This window comes from Sus scrofa, chromosome 16 (genome assembly GCF_054392235.1).
Source record: "Sus scrofa isolate SSC_HxYL_T2T_F1_AM1 chromosome 16, Sscrofa_HxYL_maternal_Yorkshire_Landrace_v2.0, whole genome shotgun sequence".
Taxonomy (NCBI): Eukaryota; Metazoa; Chordata; class Mammalia; order Artiodactyla; family Suidae; genus Sus; species Sus scrofa.
In genome coordinates this window covers 16,026,589-16,047,647 of record NC_139398.1, presented here as the reverse complement: position 1 = coordinate 16,047,647, position 21,059 = coordinate 16,026,589, and the positions used below count along the sequence as shown (strand labels likewise).

Here is a 21,059-nt window from a genome sequence, read left to right as displayed (position 1 = left end):
TTGCAGACACGGCTCGGATCTGGCGTAGGCCAGTGGCTACAGCTCCGATTAGACGCCTAGCCTGGGAACTTCCATATGCCGCAGGCATGGCCCTAAAAAGGACAAAAAGACAAAAAAAAAAGTTTTTTTTTTTCTTTTTAGGGCTATACCTGCGGCATATGGAAGTTCCCAGGCTAGGGGTCAAATCAGAGCTGTAGCCACTGGCCCACACCACAGCCACAGCTACATCAGCAGGATTCGAGCCACGTCTGCAACCAACACCACAGCTCACAGCAACACCAGATCCTTAACCCACTGCTCAGGGCCAGGGATCAAACCCGCATCCCCATGGATACTAGGCGGGTTCTTAACCCACTAAGCCATGACAGAAACTCTATATAAGTATTTTTTAAAGCATTCAAAAATTCAACCTAAAAATTAAATACCTGGTCCTCCTAGAATGAGTATCAGATATAAGAATATCTTTGTTCCACAAAATTCACAAGGAATGGGGAACATAAAGAGCATGGGTTTCAGAATCCCTCAGACCTGAATTTAAAAACTGCTCTCCTCCTTATTCAGCTCTCTGACTGCGGGACACCTAACTTCTCTTACTTTACATTCTCTTCACTGTGAAATGGGAGTAAAAATACAGACCCTGATGGAGAAAGACGCAATGAAATTATTTAAGAACCAGCCCCGTGCGCCTCACACTGTGCAGACTATCTGTTAAGTCCAAGAACAATCAAGGGGTCCTTCTGGCCAGGAGCCCACAGGAGTCAGTCACAACCTGGGGGCCTCCAGCCAGGCTGCCACCACCCACTCTGCCCACGCTGATATTCTTAGGTCACTACGGGCCATGACACATGGCATCACCTGGACACGCAGAACGAGACTCAGACCGCAGACATGAAGACATCATTTCCAGAAAGTGGGCCGCTCAGGACATCCATGGACAGAGGCAGGGGTGCTGCTTACCAGGGACACTGGGACTCCTGACGTGACAAGAAGAAATTCGCAGGCCCAGAGAGCTCAAAGTGCACACTTGCAATATTTTACTATGCTCAGCAGAGTCCTAATTATGTTTGAGCATGTAAAATGCTGAAGTACAAATGAGGAAGAGAACTTTTGAATAGTGGCCAAACCTCCTGGGGTTCATTGTGAAACAGTCCCCTCCCTGGTGCATAGTTTAGTGAAATTCCAACGATTCACTGCAGTAAAGGCCTCATCAATTCAGAATCTACAACTTTAGTATTTTTGATCATAGGGATATTTGCCATGATTATCTCGATAAAGTTGATATACAGTCTCGATAAATATATATATATATATATACACACACACTCTTAATAAAGAATTTACCAGCAAAGAAAGTTAATAGCAGATGAAAATATGCATATTCAGAATTACTTAAAAGTACATTTTCAAAAGCAGGTGTTTATCTGTTTAGAATAATTGATTAGCTGTTAATTATATATTTACTCCTACCTATTTAGTAAAAATTTTCTAATGAATTATTTCAAAATGTAAGCTATAATACCTTTGCTTTTTTTTTTTTTTTTGGTCTTTTTGCCATTTCTTGAGGCGCTCCCGTGGCATATGGAGGTTCCCAGGCCAGGGGTCGAATTGGAGCTGCAGCCACCGGCCTACACCAGAGCCACAGCAACGCAGGATCCGAGCCGCGTCTGCGACCTACACCACAGCTCACGGCAACGCCGGATCGTTAACCCACTGAGCAAGGGCAGGGATCGAACCCGCAACCTCATGGTTTCTAGTTGGATTCATCAACCACTGAGCCACGACGGGAACTCCTGAATTTTTTATTTATTTATTTATTTTAGGCATGTGGAAGTTTCCAGACCAGGGATCGAATCCTAGCCTCAGCTGCAACCCAAGCCACTGCAGAGACAATGCCGGACCCTTAACTGCTGCACCAGAGCGGGAACTACTACATCTATAATTTAGACTTTTATTTAAAAGACTACATTGTTCTTTTTAAAGAATGTATAATATTTCAGGATAAAGACAGGCCATCATATGTGCCCATCATCATTGCCTTGTTAAAGCGTTAGGATTATTTTCCATTTTGTACTCTTACAAACATTGCTGAGACAAACATTTTCCTCCAACAGTCCTTGTGGACTCATGGTATCTTTTAGGATAATTTTGAGAAGAGGAAACTCTGGGTCAAAGGGTGTGTACATTTCCAGATGTTGCCAGAGTGTCTTCCAAAACAATCAACACCACCCCCGACCCCCCCACCGCCGCCACCACGTGCGAGAGCCTGTATTTCCCTAAACCCCGGGGCAGGCTATGATCTCTCACTGCAGATACAAGGCCACATTTCCTCTTCTATGAGGAGCTTCGTAGAGCAGCTGCCTCCTTCCCACAGGGTCGCCCTGGATTCTGTGTGGACTTGGAGGGCTGGCTGCTGTCCCCTCCAAGGGGCACTGCTCTCATTTGTCACAGACCCAACCAATGTGCTGCATTCTTAGAAGATGCTGCCCAGCCCTTCAGGGCATTTGATTTGAGACCCTGTGGGGCCTCCTTCTGAGCATGGGGTCTCTCAGCAGCTGCCCGGGGCTGCCATGGGGACCCGTGACAGATTAAGGTGTTCTCACACCTACACACACATCTACATGCACGCTCACACACGTGAGCGCACGCGCACGCATGCAGGCACACACACACTTCCCTAGCCTACTGCCCTCATCCTAAAAATTAACCCCACCTCCAACCCAAGAAAGGATCGGAAAAAAACGTGTAAGGGCTCAACAACCTCTTCCTATGCAAATGAGGATACAAACTTAAACTCCTCGAATTCCTTCCATACACTCGCCCACAGGTTATCTGTCAAGTAACCCAAGCCAGGAAGGGCCAGCCTGCATGTGGTGGGGCCAGTGCGGGTACCAGGGAGCCAGCTGCAAGCATGACTTAGGAGGTCACACACTAACGGGGTGCAGCCCATCGATGACCCAAAGTGTTCATATAATTCAGGGTGAAAACGTCATCAGGAGAGGGGCTCTAAGTCAAAGGGGAGAAAACACAATGTTTTAGTTGGAAAAAGTACAGCTTTTAATTAAAATAATTAAAAGAGCTACCATCTGAGCTTTTGGTACATGCAGAGTGTTTTACAGGGAGTGTCTACTTTGTTCCTGCAAACAGCTTGGAGGGCCTGGTACAGGGCGGGTAGCCCAGCTCCCCAGGCTGTTCCTCCTTCCTTCACCAAGGGAGGAACAGCAACGAGCGTCTGGTGCACAGGGAGCGCTCAGGGACCAAGTGACATGGGGCACTGCATGCTGCCTCTTGGAGCTGCTGTGATAGTTGCAGCAGATGTTGGGAAAGTGCTGAGCTCACCAAGAGCCACGTATAAGTTCACACGCTCCCTGTTATTTTATCACCTGAGGAAACTGTGAGGGAGAGGAAGATTAAATAAGCCTAGGAGCTAGGATGCGAACATAGGGACACGGTGATGCAGAAGCTGCTTGCCGGTCCCGCCTCTGGATGACGGAGTGGATGGAATCTCAGATCAGCTCTGCCACAGCAAGTGGAATCAGACTATTTCAAGAGAGAGTTAAAAAGCATTTCTCCTGTCATATGTCAGTAACGGAATTACAACTCCAAGCAACACAGAGAAAAACACCATAAATGAGGCACCACAAAACACTGTCATGATCATAGCTTTGATGATCTGACTCAGATCTCACTTCCCCTCAGGCAGCTGAGAGGGGGTCAAATCTTCCATGTCAAACTCTTCGTGGGCACCCCTTTTGGCCAAGGAGAAGAGAACCTCTGCCCCACTTCCCCTGCCCTGCCCAGCGCACCCTGCCTTGCAGGGAGCTGGCCCTGGGGGTGTCCACTGGACCAACAGGAAAGGAGGGACAATTCCACCACCAGGGAGTCAGCCTATCAACACAGTAAACAGAGGAGTGAGAACAAGGGCCAGAAACAAGAGGAGCGGGGGTGGGGGGTGGGTAGCCATGAAGAGGCAGAAAACAAACATTGCCAGGAATTAGGGACTTGCTCCTCTTTAGTGCTCATTGTGATATAAAATGAGGAGTTCCCCTATGGCACAGTGGGTTAGGGATCCAGCATTGCCACAGGCTGTGGTGTAGGTTGCAGCTGAGGCTTGCATCCTGTCCCTGGCCTGGGAACTTCCATATGCTGCTAGTGCAGCCAAAAAAGGAAAAAAAAAAAAACTATAAAGGAAAAGTCTTTTTCAAATGCCATATGGTATCACTTATACGTGGAATCTAAAGTATGGCACACACCAACATCAAATGCTATCATATATGTGGAATCTGAAAAAAGGACGCAATGAACTTTGTAGAACAGATACTGACTCACAAACTTTGAAACTTTATGGTTTCCAAAGGAGACAGTTTCGGGGGTGGGGGATACACTGGGGGTGTGGGATGGAAAGACTATAAAACTGGATTGTGATGACCACTGTACAACTATAAAGGTAATAAATTCATTGAGTAATTTAAAAGAAGATTACAAAAATAAAATATGGCACAAATGAACCTACCTATAAAACAGAAACAGACTCATAGACTTGGAGAACAGACTTGTGGTTGCCAAGGGGGAAGGGAAGGGGGAGGAATAGACGGGGAGTTTGGGGGTAGTAAATGCAAACTATTACACATACAATGGATAAGCAATGAGGTCATACTGTACAGCACAGGGAACTATATCCAGTCTCTTGGGATGGACCATACTAGCAGATAATGTAATAAAAGGAGTGTGTGTGTGTGTGTGTATGTACATATATATATATATATAGCAGAAATTGGCACAACATTGTAAATCAACTATACTTTAATAAAAATGTTTTTAAATGAAGTATCTTTTTAATACGTTTTAATACCTTTAATACGCTTGGGTGGTGGCCGAAAGGAGACGCTATATAAGGCCCTGGGCATTTTATGACACTGGAAAGTGGATTGACTGGGGCTCATTCATCAGCATTAAACCTGCTGCGAGAGCCCAGCGCCTACCATCAGAGGTAAGATGTCCTTGGGTAATTGCACCATGACCTCCTGAAGCCAGCAAAGGGCCATCTGAAACTCACATCTCACCTGTCCTCACCCAAACTACACCTGGCAGATGAGACCACTGAGAAGAACTGAAAAAAAAAAAAAAAAAAGCCCCTGTTGGTTTTTTTTGGTGGTAAAATATCATGCAGAATTTTTTTCCGTTCTCTAAAGTGTAGAAAAACTGAAATAATTCAAACATTCAAACAGGAAACCAAAGACAAAGCAAACCTGAAAACAACACTTAAAAGACACTGAGGAGCCGGAAACAGCGTGAGTACACTGACAGTGCCCCCGCCCCAGCCTCAGGCTCGCTGCTCTCAGTGGCTGAGACTCCACCCCCTGCCTTGCTCCCCGCGCCACCGCTGCCCGCGGTCCCCCCACCCTGTTTACTCCTGGGGTGGCAGCAGCATGGAGCCCTTTGACCCTACACGTGGAGCCCCTCTCCCCACCCACTGACTTGCTCCTGAAGCAGATCAAGGGCTACCCAGCAGCCTTGAGGGGTGCAAACCAGGCCTGAGCAAAAAAAAGAAGGAAAAGGCAATTTAATATCAATGTTTGAGACAGCAGAGGGGGGGACAACATATCATATGGCAAAATCACTGTTAAGGTGAAAAACACTAAATTTAATAAATATAACAGGGAGTTCCTGTGGTGGCGCAGTGGTTAACGAATCCGACTAGGAACCATGAGGTTGCGGGTTCGGTCCCTGCCCTTGCTCAGTGGGTTAACGATCCGGCGTTGCCATGAGCTGTGGTGTAGGTCGCAGACGCGGCTCGGATCCCGCGTTGCTGTGGCTCTGGTGTAGGCCGGTGGCTACAGCTCCGATTCGACCCCTAGCCTGGGAACCTCCATATGCCGCGGGAGCGGCCCAAGAAATAGCAACAACAACAACAAAAAAAGAGAAAAAAATATAACAGAGACTCTATCGGCTTCAACACCATATCACGGTTAATTAGCAGGAGATGGAAGAAAGAATGGCCAGGAGAGCCTGATGGACCAGGAAGCAAAAAAAGTGGGGGTGGGGAAGGTGGCCACCCCAGGACAGCCGTGCACCCCCTCGGTGGCAGGAGCAGTGGATGGATGGGGGCGCTGGGCTGGTGGGCAGTGAAGACGCAGGCTCTGGCCCCTGGGAGCTCGCGGTCTGGTGGCGCAATGCCCTCCAGCCAGGAAAGGCTACTAGTCAGCTTGTCCAGGCCTCCAGGGTAGCACACCCTGGGGTCGGGTCTGGCCAGGACACTGAATAACATGAGGCTCTATAATAAGCTGGATGCCCAGGGATCACCCACATCTCGGAGGTGAGTTCTGAGAAATTCAGAGGCTCAAGAATAAAGCAAAATATGGCACATTCATCCAAGCAGATAAAACTAAGCAATATGCCAGCAGAATGATCAACATACCGAACAAATCCTGTTATGTCAGCAAGGTTTCCGAATAATCTGGAGTGCTGGGAGACTACTAGAAATTATTATTATTTTTTTTTTTTGGTCTTGCCCATGGCATGTGGAAGTTCCAGGTTCCAGGGCCTGAACCTGAGTGACAGCAGCAACCCAAGCTGCTACAACACTGGATCCTTAACCCACTCCTCCACAAGGGAACTCCTAGAGATTTTTTTAGAAGTCAGCACAGCAGAGTAAGAAACTGGGTTTAAATGGTCTCAGATCTTGCAAAACCATAGGTCAGTTGGTTGTTTTTGTCTCAGTTATGGGGGAAACATTCAAAACAAATATCCTCATAATAAATCTCTGAGACAGTGAAGTCAAGAGAATTTCTAGGCTTTTGTATTTCAGGTATTAATTCTGCTCAATTAAGTCTTCCCCTTAGTAAAGTTCTATAACCAACAACAAGATCAGTATCACTGAGGAAGAAGAGAACCACCAGCGTGAAAGCCTTTTATCTTGAAAGTCAGGACCAGTGAGGCCCACAACAGTAGTCCTGTCCTGCAACCAACCTAACAAGGCCACCCGCACAATGACACCAAGTCGGGTGTGCTCACCCAAGGCTCCTGCCAACCAAGATTCAGCAAAACGCAGCAGGAATGCCAAACACTAGAGCACTGTACCTGTGTTTGTAACAACATCGAAACTCAGAGTTTTTCCATGACTGGGCACACCTTCAGGTGTGTTAAATGCTGCCCATGGCTTTAATTTTCTAATCCTGTGGAGGGGGTTTAAAACCCATCCAACTACAAAAACACAAAGGCTGCAGGTGGAATAGGCTTCTCTCAGAGATCAGGTTAGAATTCCTGCTCTGGGAATCCCAGAGCTCCAGGTCACCTCATCCAGCCAGGCAGGCCACCTAACCCTGGCCTGCTGGGGACAGCAGGTGGGCAGAACAAGCCTGGGACCCTGTCTTTATCCTGCCATTTTCTAGCTGCAGAACCTCAGACAAATCATTTGGCCTTAAAGATCCCCCAAAGTCTCCCCAACAATAGAGACCCATAGGGGTGACACACAAAAACGAAACACAGGCTGAGTGTGCTCATAATCACACAGGCACTTGCACATGTAATTTCACAGGCACTTGCACATGTAATTGCATAGGCACTTGTACACATAATTGCACAGACACTTGCACACGTGATCACAGAGGCACTATGCACACGTAATCACACAGGCGCTATGCACATGCAAGCTCTGGCCTGGGCCCTGGCTACCATCTCCCTCCATCTGGTCATGGCCAGTGTCTACACCTCTCCCTCCCGTGGGAGTCCACTTCTTTTTCTTTTTTTTCTAAAAGTAATTTTATTTTTTTTTATTACTCAAATGAATTTATCACATCTGTAGTTGTATAATGATCATAACAATCTGATTTCACAGGATTTCCATCCCACAGCCCAAGCACATCCCCCCACCCCCAAACTGTCTCCTCCGGAGACCATAAGTTTTTCCATGTCTGTGAGTCAGCATCTCTTCTGCAGAGAAGTTCAGTCTGTCCTTTTTTCAGATTCCACATGTCAGTGAACGCATTTGATGTTGGTGTCTCATTGTATGGCTGACTTACTTAGCATGATAATTTCTAGGTCCATCCATGTTGCTACAAATGCTGGTATTTCGTTCATTTTAATGGCTGAGTAATATTCCATTGTGTATATGTACCACATCTTCTTGATCCACTCCTCTGTCGATGGACATTTAGGTTGTTTCCAGGTCTTGGCTGTTGAAAATAGTGCTGCAATGAACATTGGAGTACGTGTGTCTTTGCGAGTCATGGTTCTCTTTGGATAGATGCCCAGGAGTGGGACTGCTGGCTCAAATGGTAGTTCTATTTTGAGTTTTCTGAGGCATCTCCATCCTGTTTTCCACAGTGGTTGCACCAATTTACAATCCCACCAACAGTGTACTAGGGTTCCTTTTTCTCCCCACCCTCTCCAGCACTTATTGTTTGTAGACGTTTTGATGATGGCCATTCCGGCTGATGTACGGTGGTACCTCAGAGTGGTTTTGATTTGCATCTCCCTAATGATGAGTGATGTTGAACATCTTTTCCTGTGTTTCTTGGCCATCTGTATGTCTTCTTTGGAGAACTGTCTGTTTAGATCTTCTGCCCATTTTTTGATGGGGTTGTTTTTTTGGTATGGAGCTATAGGAGGTGTTTATAAATTTTGGAGATGAATCCCTTGTCAGTTGAATCACTTGCAGAGATTTTCTCCCATTCTGTGGGTTGTCCTTTTGTTTTGTTTAGGGTTTCCTTTGCTTTGCAGAAACTTTTCAGTTTGATTAGGTCCCATTTGTTTATTTTTGTTTTTACTGTCAATACTCTAAGAGGTGGATCTGAGAAGATGTTGCTGTCATTTATGTCAGAGAGTATTTGGCCTATGTTTTCCTCTAAGAGTTTTGGATAGTGTCTGGTCTTATATCTAGGTCTCTAATCCATGTGGAGTTTGTTTTTGTGTCTGGTGTTAGGGAGTGTTCTAATTTCATGCTTTTCCATGTGGCTGTCCAGTTTTCCCAGCACCACTTACTGAACAAGCTGTCCTTTCTCCATTGTATATTCTTGCCTCCTTTGTCATAGATGAGTTGGCTGTAGGTGTGTGGGTTTAATTCTGGGCTTTCTATCCTGTTCTACTGATCTATATTTCTGTCTTTGTGCCAGTGCCATATGGTTTTGATTATTGTTGCTTTGTAGTATAGTCTGAAGTCCAGGCGCCTGATTCCTCCAGCTCCACATTTCTTTTTCTAGAGTGTTTCTGTATTAGTCAAATCTGTCATTATCCATAACTATAGATGAAGCTGCTCCTGCGGGCCAGGCACTGTGTCAAGGGCTGATGCTATAGTGAACTCGAAAGCCTGGACTCCCCTGTGTAATTCACTCATGACACACCGCCTTTGTGTATTCAGAGCACAACCAAGGTGATGCTCCAGAGGACAGGGGTGGGGGGATAATGTGATGCCCTGACCTGGACCAGAGTTGGGGGAGGCCTCCCCACAGATGTAACAGCCAGAGCGTGGGTGGGAAAGGGAGGGGAGGCCAGCCAAGCTCAGCCATCAGGGTCCTGAGATCCCCTTAGAGATGCTGATGTTTAACTGAAGAGCAAGGAAAGCCCCTGATGAGGTTTTTTTGCTTTCTCGGTTTTGTTTTGTTTTGTTTTGTTTTTTCGCTTTTTAGGTCCACAGCATGTGGAAGTTCCCAGGCTAGGGGTTGAATCGGAGCTACAGCTGCCAGCCCACACCACAGCCACAGCAATGCGGGATCCGAGCTGCATCCATGACCACAGTTCACAGCAATGCCAGAACCTTAACCTACCGAGTGAGGCCAGGAATTGAACCTGTGTCTTCACAGGTATTAGTCAGGTTCACTACCTCTGAGCCATGACAGGCACTCCCCCCAGCGAGTTTTAGGTAAGAGGCTGGTGTGACAGATCTGTCACCACCACCTGAATCGCTGCTGCTTGGGGTCACAAGGAACATGTCTGATTCCTCTTCCACTTCACAGCCTTTCAGATCTTTTATAGACTCACAGAATGCTTTGGGCCAAAGAGGCTGGAATCCTATCTGTTCTCCGGGCCTGGGTCACACCAGCCACTCAGCAGAATGAATGCCTCCCCACTCCCCGTCCCCCTAGTCCCCTGTGCACACTGTCCACACTGCAGGTCAGTTCCAGTTCCATGTATGTACAACAGTGTCCTCTCCTGGCTGGAAAGCACCTCTGAGGTGACAGCAGAACCTTAATTCACTGTGGACCTGGTGACCTGATGAGCTGTCACACACAGGCTTCACCTCTGAAGCCCAGAGAAAGCAAACAGAAGTGTGAACTTGAACCCAACTGTTCTGACTCAAGGTCAGTGCCCTTTGAACTAACTACACGACTGCCTTCCCTGAGTAGTTCTCTTCCAAGAATTCAGAACAATTAACAGTCCTTCCCACTGTGCCTTTTTGTCTTCTACACCAGACCCCCTCCCCTTCTCTCCACCAGGCCCACTTGACCTTCTTTGGGGGTGGGCGTGTCTTCATCATCCTGGTCATTTGTCATGACACTGCCCACTTAAGGTGAGACCTCAGGTTAGAACACAGGGCCCCAAGCATGACCACCAGGAGAGAACCCAACAACAAGGCCACTTCATTCTCCATCGAGAGTCAGCGGTTTTCTGAACAGTCAGAGAATAAGTCAGAGATTTTAGGCATCACCAGCCTTCTGGTCTCTGCCACCATCGCTCAGATCTGCCCTGACAGAGTGGAAGCAGCCATCAGTACGTACACAGCAGGGCACTGTTCCCAGAAACTGCTGTGTCCCACTGTCCTTTTTTATGGACACTGAAATTTGAATTTCCCACGTTTCACATGTCAGGCAATGATCTTCTTTAGATTTTTCTCCAACCATTAAAAACCATTCATAGGTCAGAGACCATATAAAAATTAAGGAGATCTGGTCCATGGGCCCTGGTTAGCCAGACACCGTCTAGATGACACATTCAACTTGGCACAGCCTGTGACTGTTTCAGTGATCAGCTGCCATCGACCCAAAGCCCTTCAGACCTGATGCTGGAATACGTCTCCCCATCTGCTGAAGGGGGAGAGAGGGACGAGTGCTTTCACCCCACCGGCCTCAAACTTCCAGGTGGAAGAGCCTTCCGGGAGATGGGGTCTGGCCTCCACCCACGACTCTCCCCTTATTTCTTCCAGAGGGAGGGAGCCTCACGTGCTGGCATCTGTTCAGTGCAGCCCCTCCTCTCCTCTACAACCTGTCTGCTGGCCAAGGTGCCCCTGGGGCTGCTGTCTTGGTAGGAGGGGGCGGGGGGAGGGGCTGACCTTGAGGGAGAGGGGCCTGACCTTGTTTCGGGGGAGGGCGGTGCAGTACTCCCAGGAGTCCATCAGGGCACACAACTAAGACACAAGGATGTGATCACTGAGCTGGCGTTTAAAAGATCCCTGACTCTTGAGTCCACTTGTCAGTTAGTTCAGAACCTGGAAAGGGACGCAAGGGGTTATCCGGATCCTGTGTGCAAGCTCTGAGCTTTGTAGGCCCGGCAGCCCACACGCATCCCTGCTCAATGTCACACGGCTGGACTTGGCTCGCAGCTTCGCTCCGCCATGCTTCTGTGGTGCATGGGCCCCCTCTCCACTCTCAGGCCTGTAAAGATGAAGCCTGTCCCCCACATCCCAACCCAACACAAATCATCTGTGAACACGTGACCGAGAGAGACGGAAAGGGATGGCTCGGTGATTTTCCCATTAATCAGAATCGTTTGGCCTCCATCACTCATGGCTACTAATCCTTCTAATTGGCTTCCCTTCCCCAATGCCATTTGCCATTCTGAAGCCAGTGGTGTGTTTTTTCTTTGTTTTTTTCACATTCAATGGATATGTCAACTCCTTCCTGGCTTCTCACAGAAGGACCCACACATCCTGGCAGCCATGGGGGTGAGGTGGAAGGGGCCGCTAGACAAGAGCGAGCGGTCAGGGGGGCCTCGCCTACGGCACCACCCCAGCCAGAGGCCTCAGAGAGCCGGTTCTCCCGTCACCAGGAACCAGCCTCACCTGGTCACACCCAACCATCCTGCCACCAGCTGAGAAGTGGGAACCGGCCCACCGCTGATGGGGCCGCAGAGAAGCCTCCCCGCCCTCCTCGCCGGGTCCCTGCCTCGCTCTCCTTCTGTGGGCCATTCAGGTGGTCCCTCAGATCTGCCCTCCTAAAAAGAAACCTGTGGCCTCCAAACAAACTCATCAGGAGCTCCCTGGTGGCCCAGCAGGTTAAGGATCTGGTATTGTCACTGCTGTGGCGCGGGTTTGATTGTGTTCCACAAGATCACCCGTGGCTGGTGCGCAGCCTGAAACCGGAGAGGCGCTGCTGTGGGGCAGCCAAACCCTGCTGCCCTGGCTCCACCTGTGGGGCTTCCAACTTACTGCGCTGGGGCCCAGGTGCCTGTCTTTTCTCAGGTTCCCAGGTAATCCCAGCGTATCACCGATGCTGAGAAGCACCGCTCTGGAGTCTGGGCTTCCCCATCCCTGGCTGTTTCCGCTGGCTCCCATAGTGTCACGGGCCAACGCATTTCCAAAATGACCCTTTGGAGAAATCCCACCAGAGGAAGAAAAGTCTCACGAATCATGTGCTCCAACTACAACTAAGTGCCACCTGTTCTGTGACTCGTTCCCTTTGGCCAAGGCGAGGAGCTACCTTGACACGTCCATGGCTGGAAGCTAAGCCTCCCTAAAAAGGAACTGTGCTGAAATGAATAATACAGGAGCCCAAGTATTCCTGTGACCTCCTGGGAGGGTGACCAAGTCATCCTGCCTGCCCGGGATGCTCCCAGTTTTAACTCTAAACAGTCCTCGTCCATGGACATCCTATGTTTCACACAAACTGGGGTGTGTGGTCACCCAGCCTCCAGGGCTCCACAGGACCTGACTCTGATTCTTCCCTATTCTCTCACCTCTTCCTCTTGCTCCAAGATGACTGGCCACCCTCGGTTCCTCCATCAACGCTCACCGTCACCTCCCCATCTGCTTCAGCCGTGATCTTCCCCTGCCTGGAACACCCTTCCTCACCCTCCAGCTCTCAGCTCAAACGTCACTTCCTGGGGCAAAGCTTCTCCCGCCCAATCCCAGGCCCCGGGCTTGACCAAACCCCTGCTACCCTCTCTCACAGCACAGCGTGTCCTTTCCCCCACAGCACTCATCACAGTTTATACAACTAACTGTGTTTGTGTTTGATTAGGGTCTGCCTCCCTACGTAGGGAAATGTCTTAGGGACCTGAGATGCCATCTGTTTTCTCCCTGCTTTCGGTGCTTCGGCACATAGCAGTTAGTAAATACTTGTTGAATTAATAAAAAATGAGTCAGTGTAGTCAGAATCCAGTCCTTATGTCTCCACAACAGAGACTGCAAGCTAATCTCAGGATCTGTTCTTTCTTCTTCCATAAAAATGGGATCCTGACTTTCGGCTGGATACAAAGCTACTCTGAACAAAGGCTATGTTCCACCCTGCCTATGTGCTGAGTATAGCTGTGTGAGTGAACTCTGGCTAAGATGCTATGTGTGCAATTTTCAAAAGGCTGTTGAGAGGGGTGTGTACTCCATGCCCTTCCTCCTCCCTACTAGTTGGAATGTAGGTGTGATGACCGACGTTCAGCAGCCACTTTGAATCAGGAAGGAGCTGTGGGCATGAAAGCCAGGCACGGTAGAAACAAAGCGGAAGGAGCCTGGGCTTCTAGCCCCAGGGAGCCACCTCTGAGCTTTGACATGAGAGCAATAAACTTGACTCACTTATTTGGGTTGTTGTGTTATTCCACTGTATCTAATCCCAGCTAAGAACCTCCACCTTGCTGATCCCTTCTGACTTGGAACATGCAGGTGAGAAACAGTGAGCTGCCAGTGTGTTATCCCTTCCCTTAATTACACTCATGTAAATATAACGCAGGAAGTGAAGCCATAAAGCGTTACCTAGTGGGGGTAGCTTCAAGGTCATGGAATGGGCAGGTCGAGACTATAATACGCAGAGGCCAGGCCATTAACCACCATGTTCCTTCCCCCTCCAAAGGCCTCTTTAGACTAAGGTGTTTCAGAGTCACGCTGGCAAACAGTCACATTGAGGCACAAGGCACAGAATTTAAAGTAATTGTGAAACAACTGAAATTAAACTCGATTCCAAACATTACTCAAAACTTGCACCATAGTAAAGATGCCCTGAGCGCGTACAGAAGACACATGAGACCTTGACAAATGCCAGCAAATACTCCAGTCCTGAGATGTGTGTGCTTCGGGCTGCAGGTCTATTATACCGACTGACCTGAGAGCAGAGCTTTAATAAAGAGCCTTTCCCACAGGGGCTTCCAGGGAGGTGACCAGTTTCTAAAAGACAGTAAGATATAAAGAAGGAAGGTTGAGGAGCCTCGGGGTGGGAGGAGAATTATACCTTCACACATTACAGGCTCCAGACTTTGAAGACATCCATCAGTGAGGTGTATATGGGAGAAGAGGCTGGAATAGCAGAGCACGAAGAACAGACGGTACAAGATAGGTCTACAAGCAGTGGCTGTACCAGTCCCCTGTGCTAACAGTCAGCGGAGTATCCCAAACAGACTTTGTAAATATTTAAGCAACAAAATGAAGGGACAGACCACGGATAAAACTGACCTAATAAAATCTCAGTTCAAGTGATTTTTCTCTCTACATCAGATTTCAGGGGAAGGAATCACGGCACCTGAGTCGTGTGCTCCTTCAGGTGCAAAACTGAGGGACCCAACATTTATATTAATAATTCCACTGGCTACATTTGCATTTCAAGGTGAACGGCCAGCCTGAGCTATGCACTGAACTCCAAGTTCCTTGGTTAAATACCAAGTAAACTGACTAGGGCTGCTCTGGTCCACTGATAGGAGTGCCACCGCACCCCTCCCGGCTGGCCTTCTCCCCCACTTTCCCTGTCCCATCAGAGGCTCTGCTTCCTCCGAAGCATTTCCTCCTGTCTGTCAGGCAAGATGGAAGACACAGGGCACTCAGTTTTCCTGTCACTTTAGAGATCTCACAGCAAAGGTAAGACACATACACCCACGAGGAGCCAGGTGTTACTCTAGGGCCACAGAGGAAGGTTCTCTCTCTCTACCAGGAAGGAGTTCAGCTTGGCCTCTCATCACATGGGAGATGGATGCTTTGGGGAACCCTCTCTGTCCCCGCTCAGAGGACAGACCCACGCCCCCCACCCCAGCCCCCAGGGAACTGGCTTCTCCCCCAGCCTGGAGGGAGCAGGCACAGTTTTTGTGAAAAAAGTTTTTGTGTTTGATTTACAATGAGTAAGATTTACACAAAGGGGTGAGGAGGTCCTAGGGTCCTGGCCCCCCACCCCCATCTGGGTAGCGCCTCCAGGACAGCCCGACTGGCCCATGCTGCCTATTCCCACCCCTCACCCCTCCCACCCCTGTCTGCTGGGTCCCTTCTGAAAGCCAGGGCCTCGGTGTCTGATGGCTACCTTGACTTTTGGGTTGGGGCCCCAAGGCCCTGCTGGGCCAGGAAGGCATCTTGCAGGCCCGCGGATACTGGGGCCCCACCCAAGAGGCCAAACTCAGGTCTGGGAAGTGATGCTGGTGAGCGGGAAGGCGGCTGCAGTGGGAAGAGCACGCTCTCGGGAAACTGACTTCCAATTACACCACCACTCCTGCTGCCAGAAAGCGAACCCTAATTACTATTCACTAAAAATCAGTAACAGGGCAAGCACAGAAAGAGTGAGTAAGGGCTTTTAAATGACCGACTATGTATCTATCATCTCACAATTTTGCTTTGGTTCAAAGTCAGAGTCACACGGGTACTATTAAATTCTTAATTCAGAGATAATTCCTGGGCAGGGCATTTTATGTGCTATGGTTTCTGGGATTTCTGTTTATGGCCTGGGAATCCCAGCAACAGTCCTAACAGACCACAGTCCTTAGTCTCCTAGAAATGAACACAAACATTTTATTAGCCTCTTACTTTAAACATTATGGCACCTGTCTATTCTGGCTCAATTAAATGAAAAAGTAGAAAAGCAAGAATATGACGAGAACAAAAGGTCACTGGAAAAATAATGGCATAAACAGAGACTTTTCCCTGCTGATTTATTGTAAAGTGACATTCACATGTTCTTCCATTAAATTAATTACAAATCAATGAATGTGTAAACAGCCTCCGTTTTGAGAACAGGTTTTCCCAGGTAACTGAACATTTACCGGAGGATTTGAGTGGACAGGAGAGAAAGGTCAAATACATTAGTCCATTATCTCCTCCACCAGGTACCTAGAGCCTTAACAGCCAGGTATAAAGAACCACATCTGCAGGAAGTTTTAGCTCAATAACAATGACTTTTTCCTAATCTCTCTTCTCCTTACGCCTGACCTGTGAGTTACCTTGAGCAACAGCAATGGTATGAAAATGATAACCCAACTTTACCTCCGAACAGCTCACAGGTGATGAGGTAACTTTGGAAAGGAGAGTGCTCCCAGGTGGAAGCCTGAACTGTTTCAGGAGACAGAAGTGGGCGGATGGTTAGGAATCTGTTGTGGGTGGAGCTGCTAGGCCAGGGTTTGAATCCTGGCCACCACTTACTGGCTGGAAACTCTGAGCAAATTCCATGACCATTCCGAGCGTCACAGGGTGGTGGCTGTAAAGATTACATAGGCCTACCTGTGGGCAGTGTCTACTCGACCAGCATCGCTACAAAGAGAACTCACATACCCACTGTCACTGTGGCAGGGACAGAACTGGGTGCTGCAGGCCCACAGGCCAGCACCCACCCATGCCAGGGAGCCAGGTAAAAGGTCATGTTCAAACTTAGTAATTGGTGTCAATCATGAATTTCTATTTTATTTTATAATGATGTTTATTTCTTCCATTATAGCTGGTTTACAGTGTTCTGTCAATTCTCCCCTGTACAGCAAGGTGACCCAGTCACACATACATGTCTACATTCTTTTTTCTCACGTTCTCATGACTAGATATAGTTCCCAGTGCTACACAGCAGGATCTCATTGCTTCTCCATTCCAAAGGCAATAGTCTGAAGCTATGAACCCCAAATTCCCAGTCCATCCCACTCCCTCCGCCTCCCCCTTGGCAACCACAGTCGTGAATTTCTACTTAGCTAAAACCCCTGGTCCCCAAATTTACCTTTTATTTGGTATTTGATCCATCGCACGGAAATGTAAGAGTAGAAGCATCAAAGTGGAGCAGACAGGCTGGCAAAAAAATATCAACTGTGGACCATTTGGTTTTAAGCATTCTGTTGTGGGCATGTGTTTTTAATTGCCGTGTTTGTTGTCTTTTTCCCAAGCCCTCCATCCATTTTTTAAAGAAGGAAAATGTTTTTCTTTAAGGTCACGACCGGCACACAAAGAAAGCACTGCAGCCGCTCTCGCCCCTCCCCCTCGGCAATACTGTCCCAGCCCGAGTGCTTAGCTCGCCAGAGCAAAGGGCTAGAAGGCTCCGGCTCTGGAATAAACTCACAAGCCTCCGTCCCCTCGGCAGTCCGTGCGGAGGAGGGAGCGTGTGCCCGCAGTCCCCAACACCCCACCTCGCTGGCCCGCCACCTGGTCACTAGCTGTTCTGATTTGCCCGCTCTCCCGTGAAAGCACAGACTCACTCACCAGGTAACCTCGCCTGAGGGTGGTACCTGTGATTACCCAAGGGAACAGGCCAAAGACTGCACAGGGCGGGTCTGAAACATCTGCTTCGTACATAAAGTAAGTCACCCCTGAATAGCCTGGAACAGTGGACTCCATGATACTGAAGCAGACACACTTTAATGAACAGAAAAGTCTAGGTGGGCAGTGGGGGGATCTTGTACAAGTTTGTACGTAACTCGGTTTCATAACATGGGAATAAAAACAATGACCTTTGAGTACAAGGTCATGAAAATCCTAAGAAGAGCAGCTAACCTCTGAGTGCTTAGTATTGGCCATGCATGGTTCTAAGCCCCTTTACATGTAATAAAGACACGAGCAGCACTGGAAGATATTAGCCATTATCATTATTGCTAACTTTCTGTTTAGCATTGGGCTCTTTTCCCCAAACAAAATCTTACCCAGAGCAGCAATTAAAACAAGAAAAAAAAAAAAAAAAAAAAAGGCAGAGCTGCTCCATATGCAGCTAGAGTCCGGGGAACGGGCTGTTGGGCCCCACAACCCACATTGGGCATTCCTGTCCCCTGAGCCAACCCCTAGGAACCACACGGAGTCCTAAGGCTCCCGAGTACATGGTTGAAAACTCCTTTATCCCCTCCCATATCTACTAAACAAATGGCAAGGAACCAGTGTTCCTAAGAAACCGCAGCAGCACCTGAACCAATAGGAAGAGGTAAGGACCCTGTGGGTGGCCAGGGACAAGGAAGCCATGAGGAGGGAGTGTCACACAGCCCCTCTTCAAACACCAGCCTGCTGGTGGGGTGCTAGGACCCATCTCCTCTGCTTCCTCCCATCTTCTCCCACAAATGACCTTTGGTGCCTCTTCTCAGTTTAGCATTCCCAGGCTGGGGTCTAATCAGAGATACAGTTGCTGGCCTACACCACAGCCACAGCAACACCAGATCCAAGTCACGCCTGTGACCTACAGCACAGCTCACAGCAAAACCACATCCTTAACCCACTGAACAAGGCCAGGGACTGAATCTGAATCCTCATGGATACTAGTCAAATTCCTTACCGCTGAGCCACGAGGGAAACTCCTAGCATTCTGTTTCTGATAATGCCTTCCCTGTAAGAGGTTTAGTTCACAATTCTCAATATCCAAATACTTAAAAGGAAGTAAAAAACGGCTACCAAAAAAAAATCCTTTCCATCCCTATTTGTTCTGTGGGTTTTCTTCTGCTGCTGTCCTTTTGTCTTGCACTGTCAAATGTCAGTTGTTATTTGCTTTATCTCCAATGTGCATCTTGGTCTCTCTCTTTTGCATCTTGGTTAAAAGACTTAAGGGTAAGGTAAAAAACCTGTCCCCATCCTAGCTTTGGCAACTGATTTTCAAACTTTTTTTTTTCCAGACATGACCAGCAAAGAAAGGGAACTATGTTCCTGAACCCATGGAGGTTATGTTTTGGAGAAAAAAGTTTTACATAACCTGATCCTTGAATTACATTCTTCTCCAGCCACATACCAACTGCAGTCCCCATAGGCTGGAGCTGAGGAAAGAATTCGCTCCCCTAGTACAGTGCTGGCACACCTTGAACTTGGTGCACTGGAAGGGAAAATTCCTGGCGACTGCATTAAGCTCAGAGTAGACACCTTTCTGCCTCCCAAACCAGCTTTTTCCAGCTCTGCCCCTACCTCCACTTCCAGCTTTGCTTTCTCTGCCAAAATAAGGCAGGGAGAAGGGAAGAAAATCACATAATAAAAAGTTCTGATGAATACGCCCACAGGAAATATTTGGCTAATTCTATAACAATCCAAGGTGCAGAAAGGTTGAAAAAAGGAGTTCATTCCCCCAACTTTTGAGAGTGGGAGGTTTGTCAACCACAGAATTCTAGACTGGGAGAGGCCTTATGGATCAGCTAGCCCAACGCCCTCATTTATGAACTTGGATGAGGAAGTCCACAGTGGTTGTGGCTTCTGGGCACACAGTACTGGGCAGAATGATGTCTGAAACTCATGTCCTGACTGCTTGCCTGGTGCTGTTTTCCACCACACCCCAGAGTTTGCTGTGTGAATCAAAAGCTCGTGCTGGGACCAAGAACCCTAATTAATAAGCATTCCTGGCAACCTTCCATTAACGCTGCAGCACCTGGAGCCCCAACTCTGTAAACAGGCATGCTCCCCCAAATCGCCAGTGGCCTCTCACCCCTGGGGCGGCTGCCAGGGAAATCCACAAACGAGCAAGTGCTCCAAATTGAGCAGCAGCTACAGTCACCTCCCTCAGACCGGGGACTGAAAGGATGGGAAGGAAAATACCGTCCCTTGGCTTGTCTGGTGAGGGCCCAGGTACCGACGCAGAGGTTGGAGACGCCGCGCCCCCGGTGGTGCGCCCCAGACAGCGGCGACCTGTAACATACTGCGCTGCTGCTGCTTCTGTCCCTGATGGTATTTTTGTTTCAAAAGCCTGCGTTTTCTCTGTTGCTCATCGAATCTCGACTGCTGCGAACGTGTGGGCCACATCCTCTGCCGCAAAGCGCGAAACCCGTCAACTTCCCTCGGATAACAATCGAGTTCTCGAGGGGACATGGAGAAGGGGACACCGCCGCTCGTCGAGACCAGGGCCCGACGCCAACCGGTGCCTTGCCCCCCTACCTCGTCGCACCGCGCCCCCGCCAGCCCGCAGGACGGGCCTTTTCTTTCCAGGAACCTGCTAGCTTTGCCTCCGCGGGTGGCTCGCTGCCTGGACCCGAACAGCTCTGCTTCTCCAGGGCGCAGTTCCTTACTGAGATGGGACCCCCGCCCCGGACAGCCGCCCAAACCCCGCAGGCGGTGTGCAGATGCAGCCCGTCCCTCCCCGCCCGGGTCAGAGACGCGCCCGGCTCCTGGGGTGCCCCTGCCCTCCTACCCCTCGAACGGCGGGACGCGCACCCCCAAACTAGGGCTGCTCCAACAGCCGGCGAAGAGCACCTTCTGGGCTTCCAGCGGCCCCCCGCCCAGCCTCCAGCCCGCTCGGAGCCCACCTGTGGCGGGGGCGCGAGGCCGCTCCCGATCCCGCTCGTGCGCGGCACTCCTCCGTCCCGCCATGCCTGCAGCGTGCCGCAGACAGGCGCGGAACCTCGGCTGCTGGGTTTAGCAGACGCGGCGGCCGCCCGCGGGCCGCCCGGCTCGCTTCCCGGCTGCGGGAGGGCGCGGGAGGGATGGGGCGGGACCGCGGTTTGTGCTCCCGCCCCGGGCGCGCGGGGTCTGACTGACGCGCCGATCCGCCAATGGGAGGCCGCGGCGGAGTTGGGCGGTGCCCCCTGGGCGGTGCCTTCGCGCAGTCTTTGTAGCCAACACCCTCTGCGCTTAGACTCTGGGTACTGCGCGGGGGCGCGGGGAAACTGCGGTTGGGGTGCCAGAGCTGCCACCTGGACAACATCCTGGGAATTCAACCTGGACAGATCCCGCGACCTCCCGGGCACTTTGCATGGAAGGCCCATTGAGTGAGGAAGAAGGAAAGAAACCTGGTGGGTGGGATGCT

General features: G+C 49.5%; 1 protein-coding gene across 7 annotated transcripts in view; it reads right to left on the bottom strand.

Annotated features, from left to right (window-relative positions):
• The window catches only part of OTULINL (OTU deubiquitinase with linear linkage specificity like), a 30,465-nt gene extending 9,754 nt beyond the window's left edge, over positions 1–20,711 (bottom strand). For 4 of the 7 annotated variants that reach the window (XR_014830782.1, XR_014830780.1, XR_014830781.1 and 1 more), the window contains exon 1: positions 20,560–20,711. Coding sequence is in view for 3 of the 7 variants with exons in the window: in XM_003133840.5 (XP_003133888.2) it covers positions 20,560–20,623 (64 nt within the window). In the remaining 4 variants the exon portion in view is untranslated. Of the gene's footprint in view, positions 1–855; positions 1,081–4,849; positions 5,108–20,191; positions 20,313–20,559 lie in introns of those variants that run through there. The other 3 variants (XM_085001722.1, XM_085001723.1, XR_014830783.1) reach the window with 3 other exon arrangements.
• Positions 20,712–21,059: the final 348 nt, after the last annotated feature.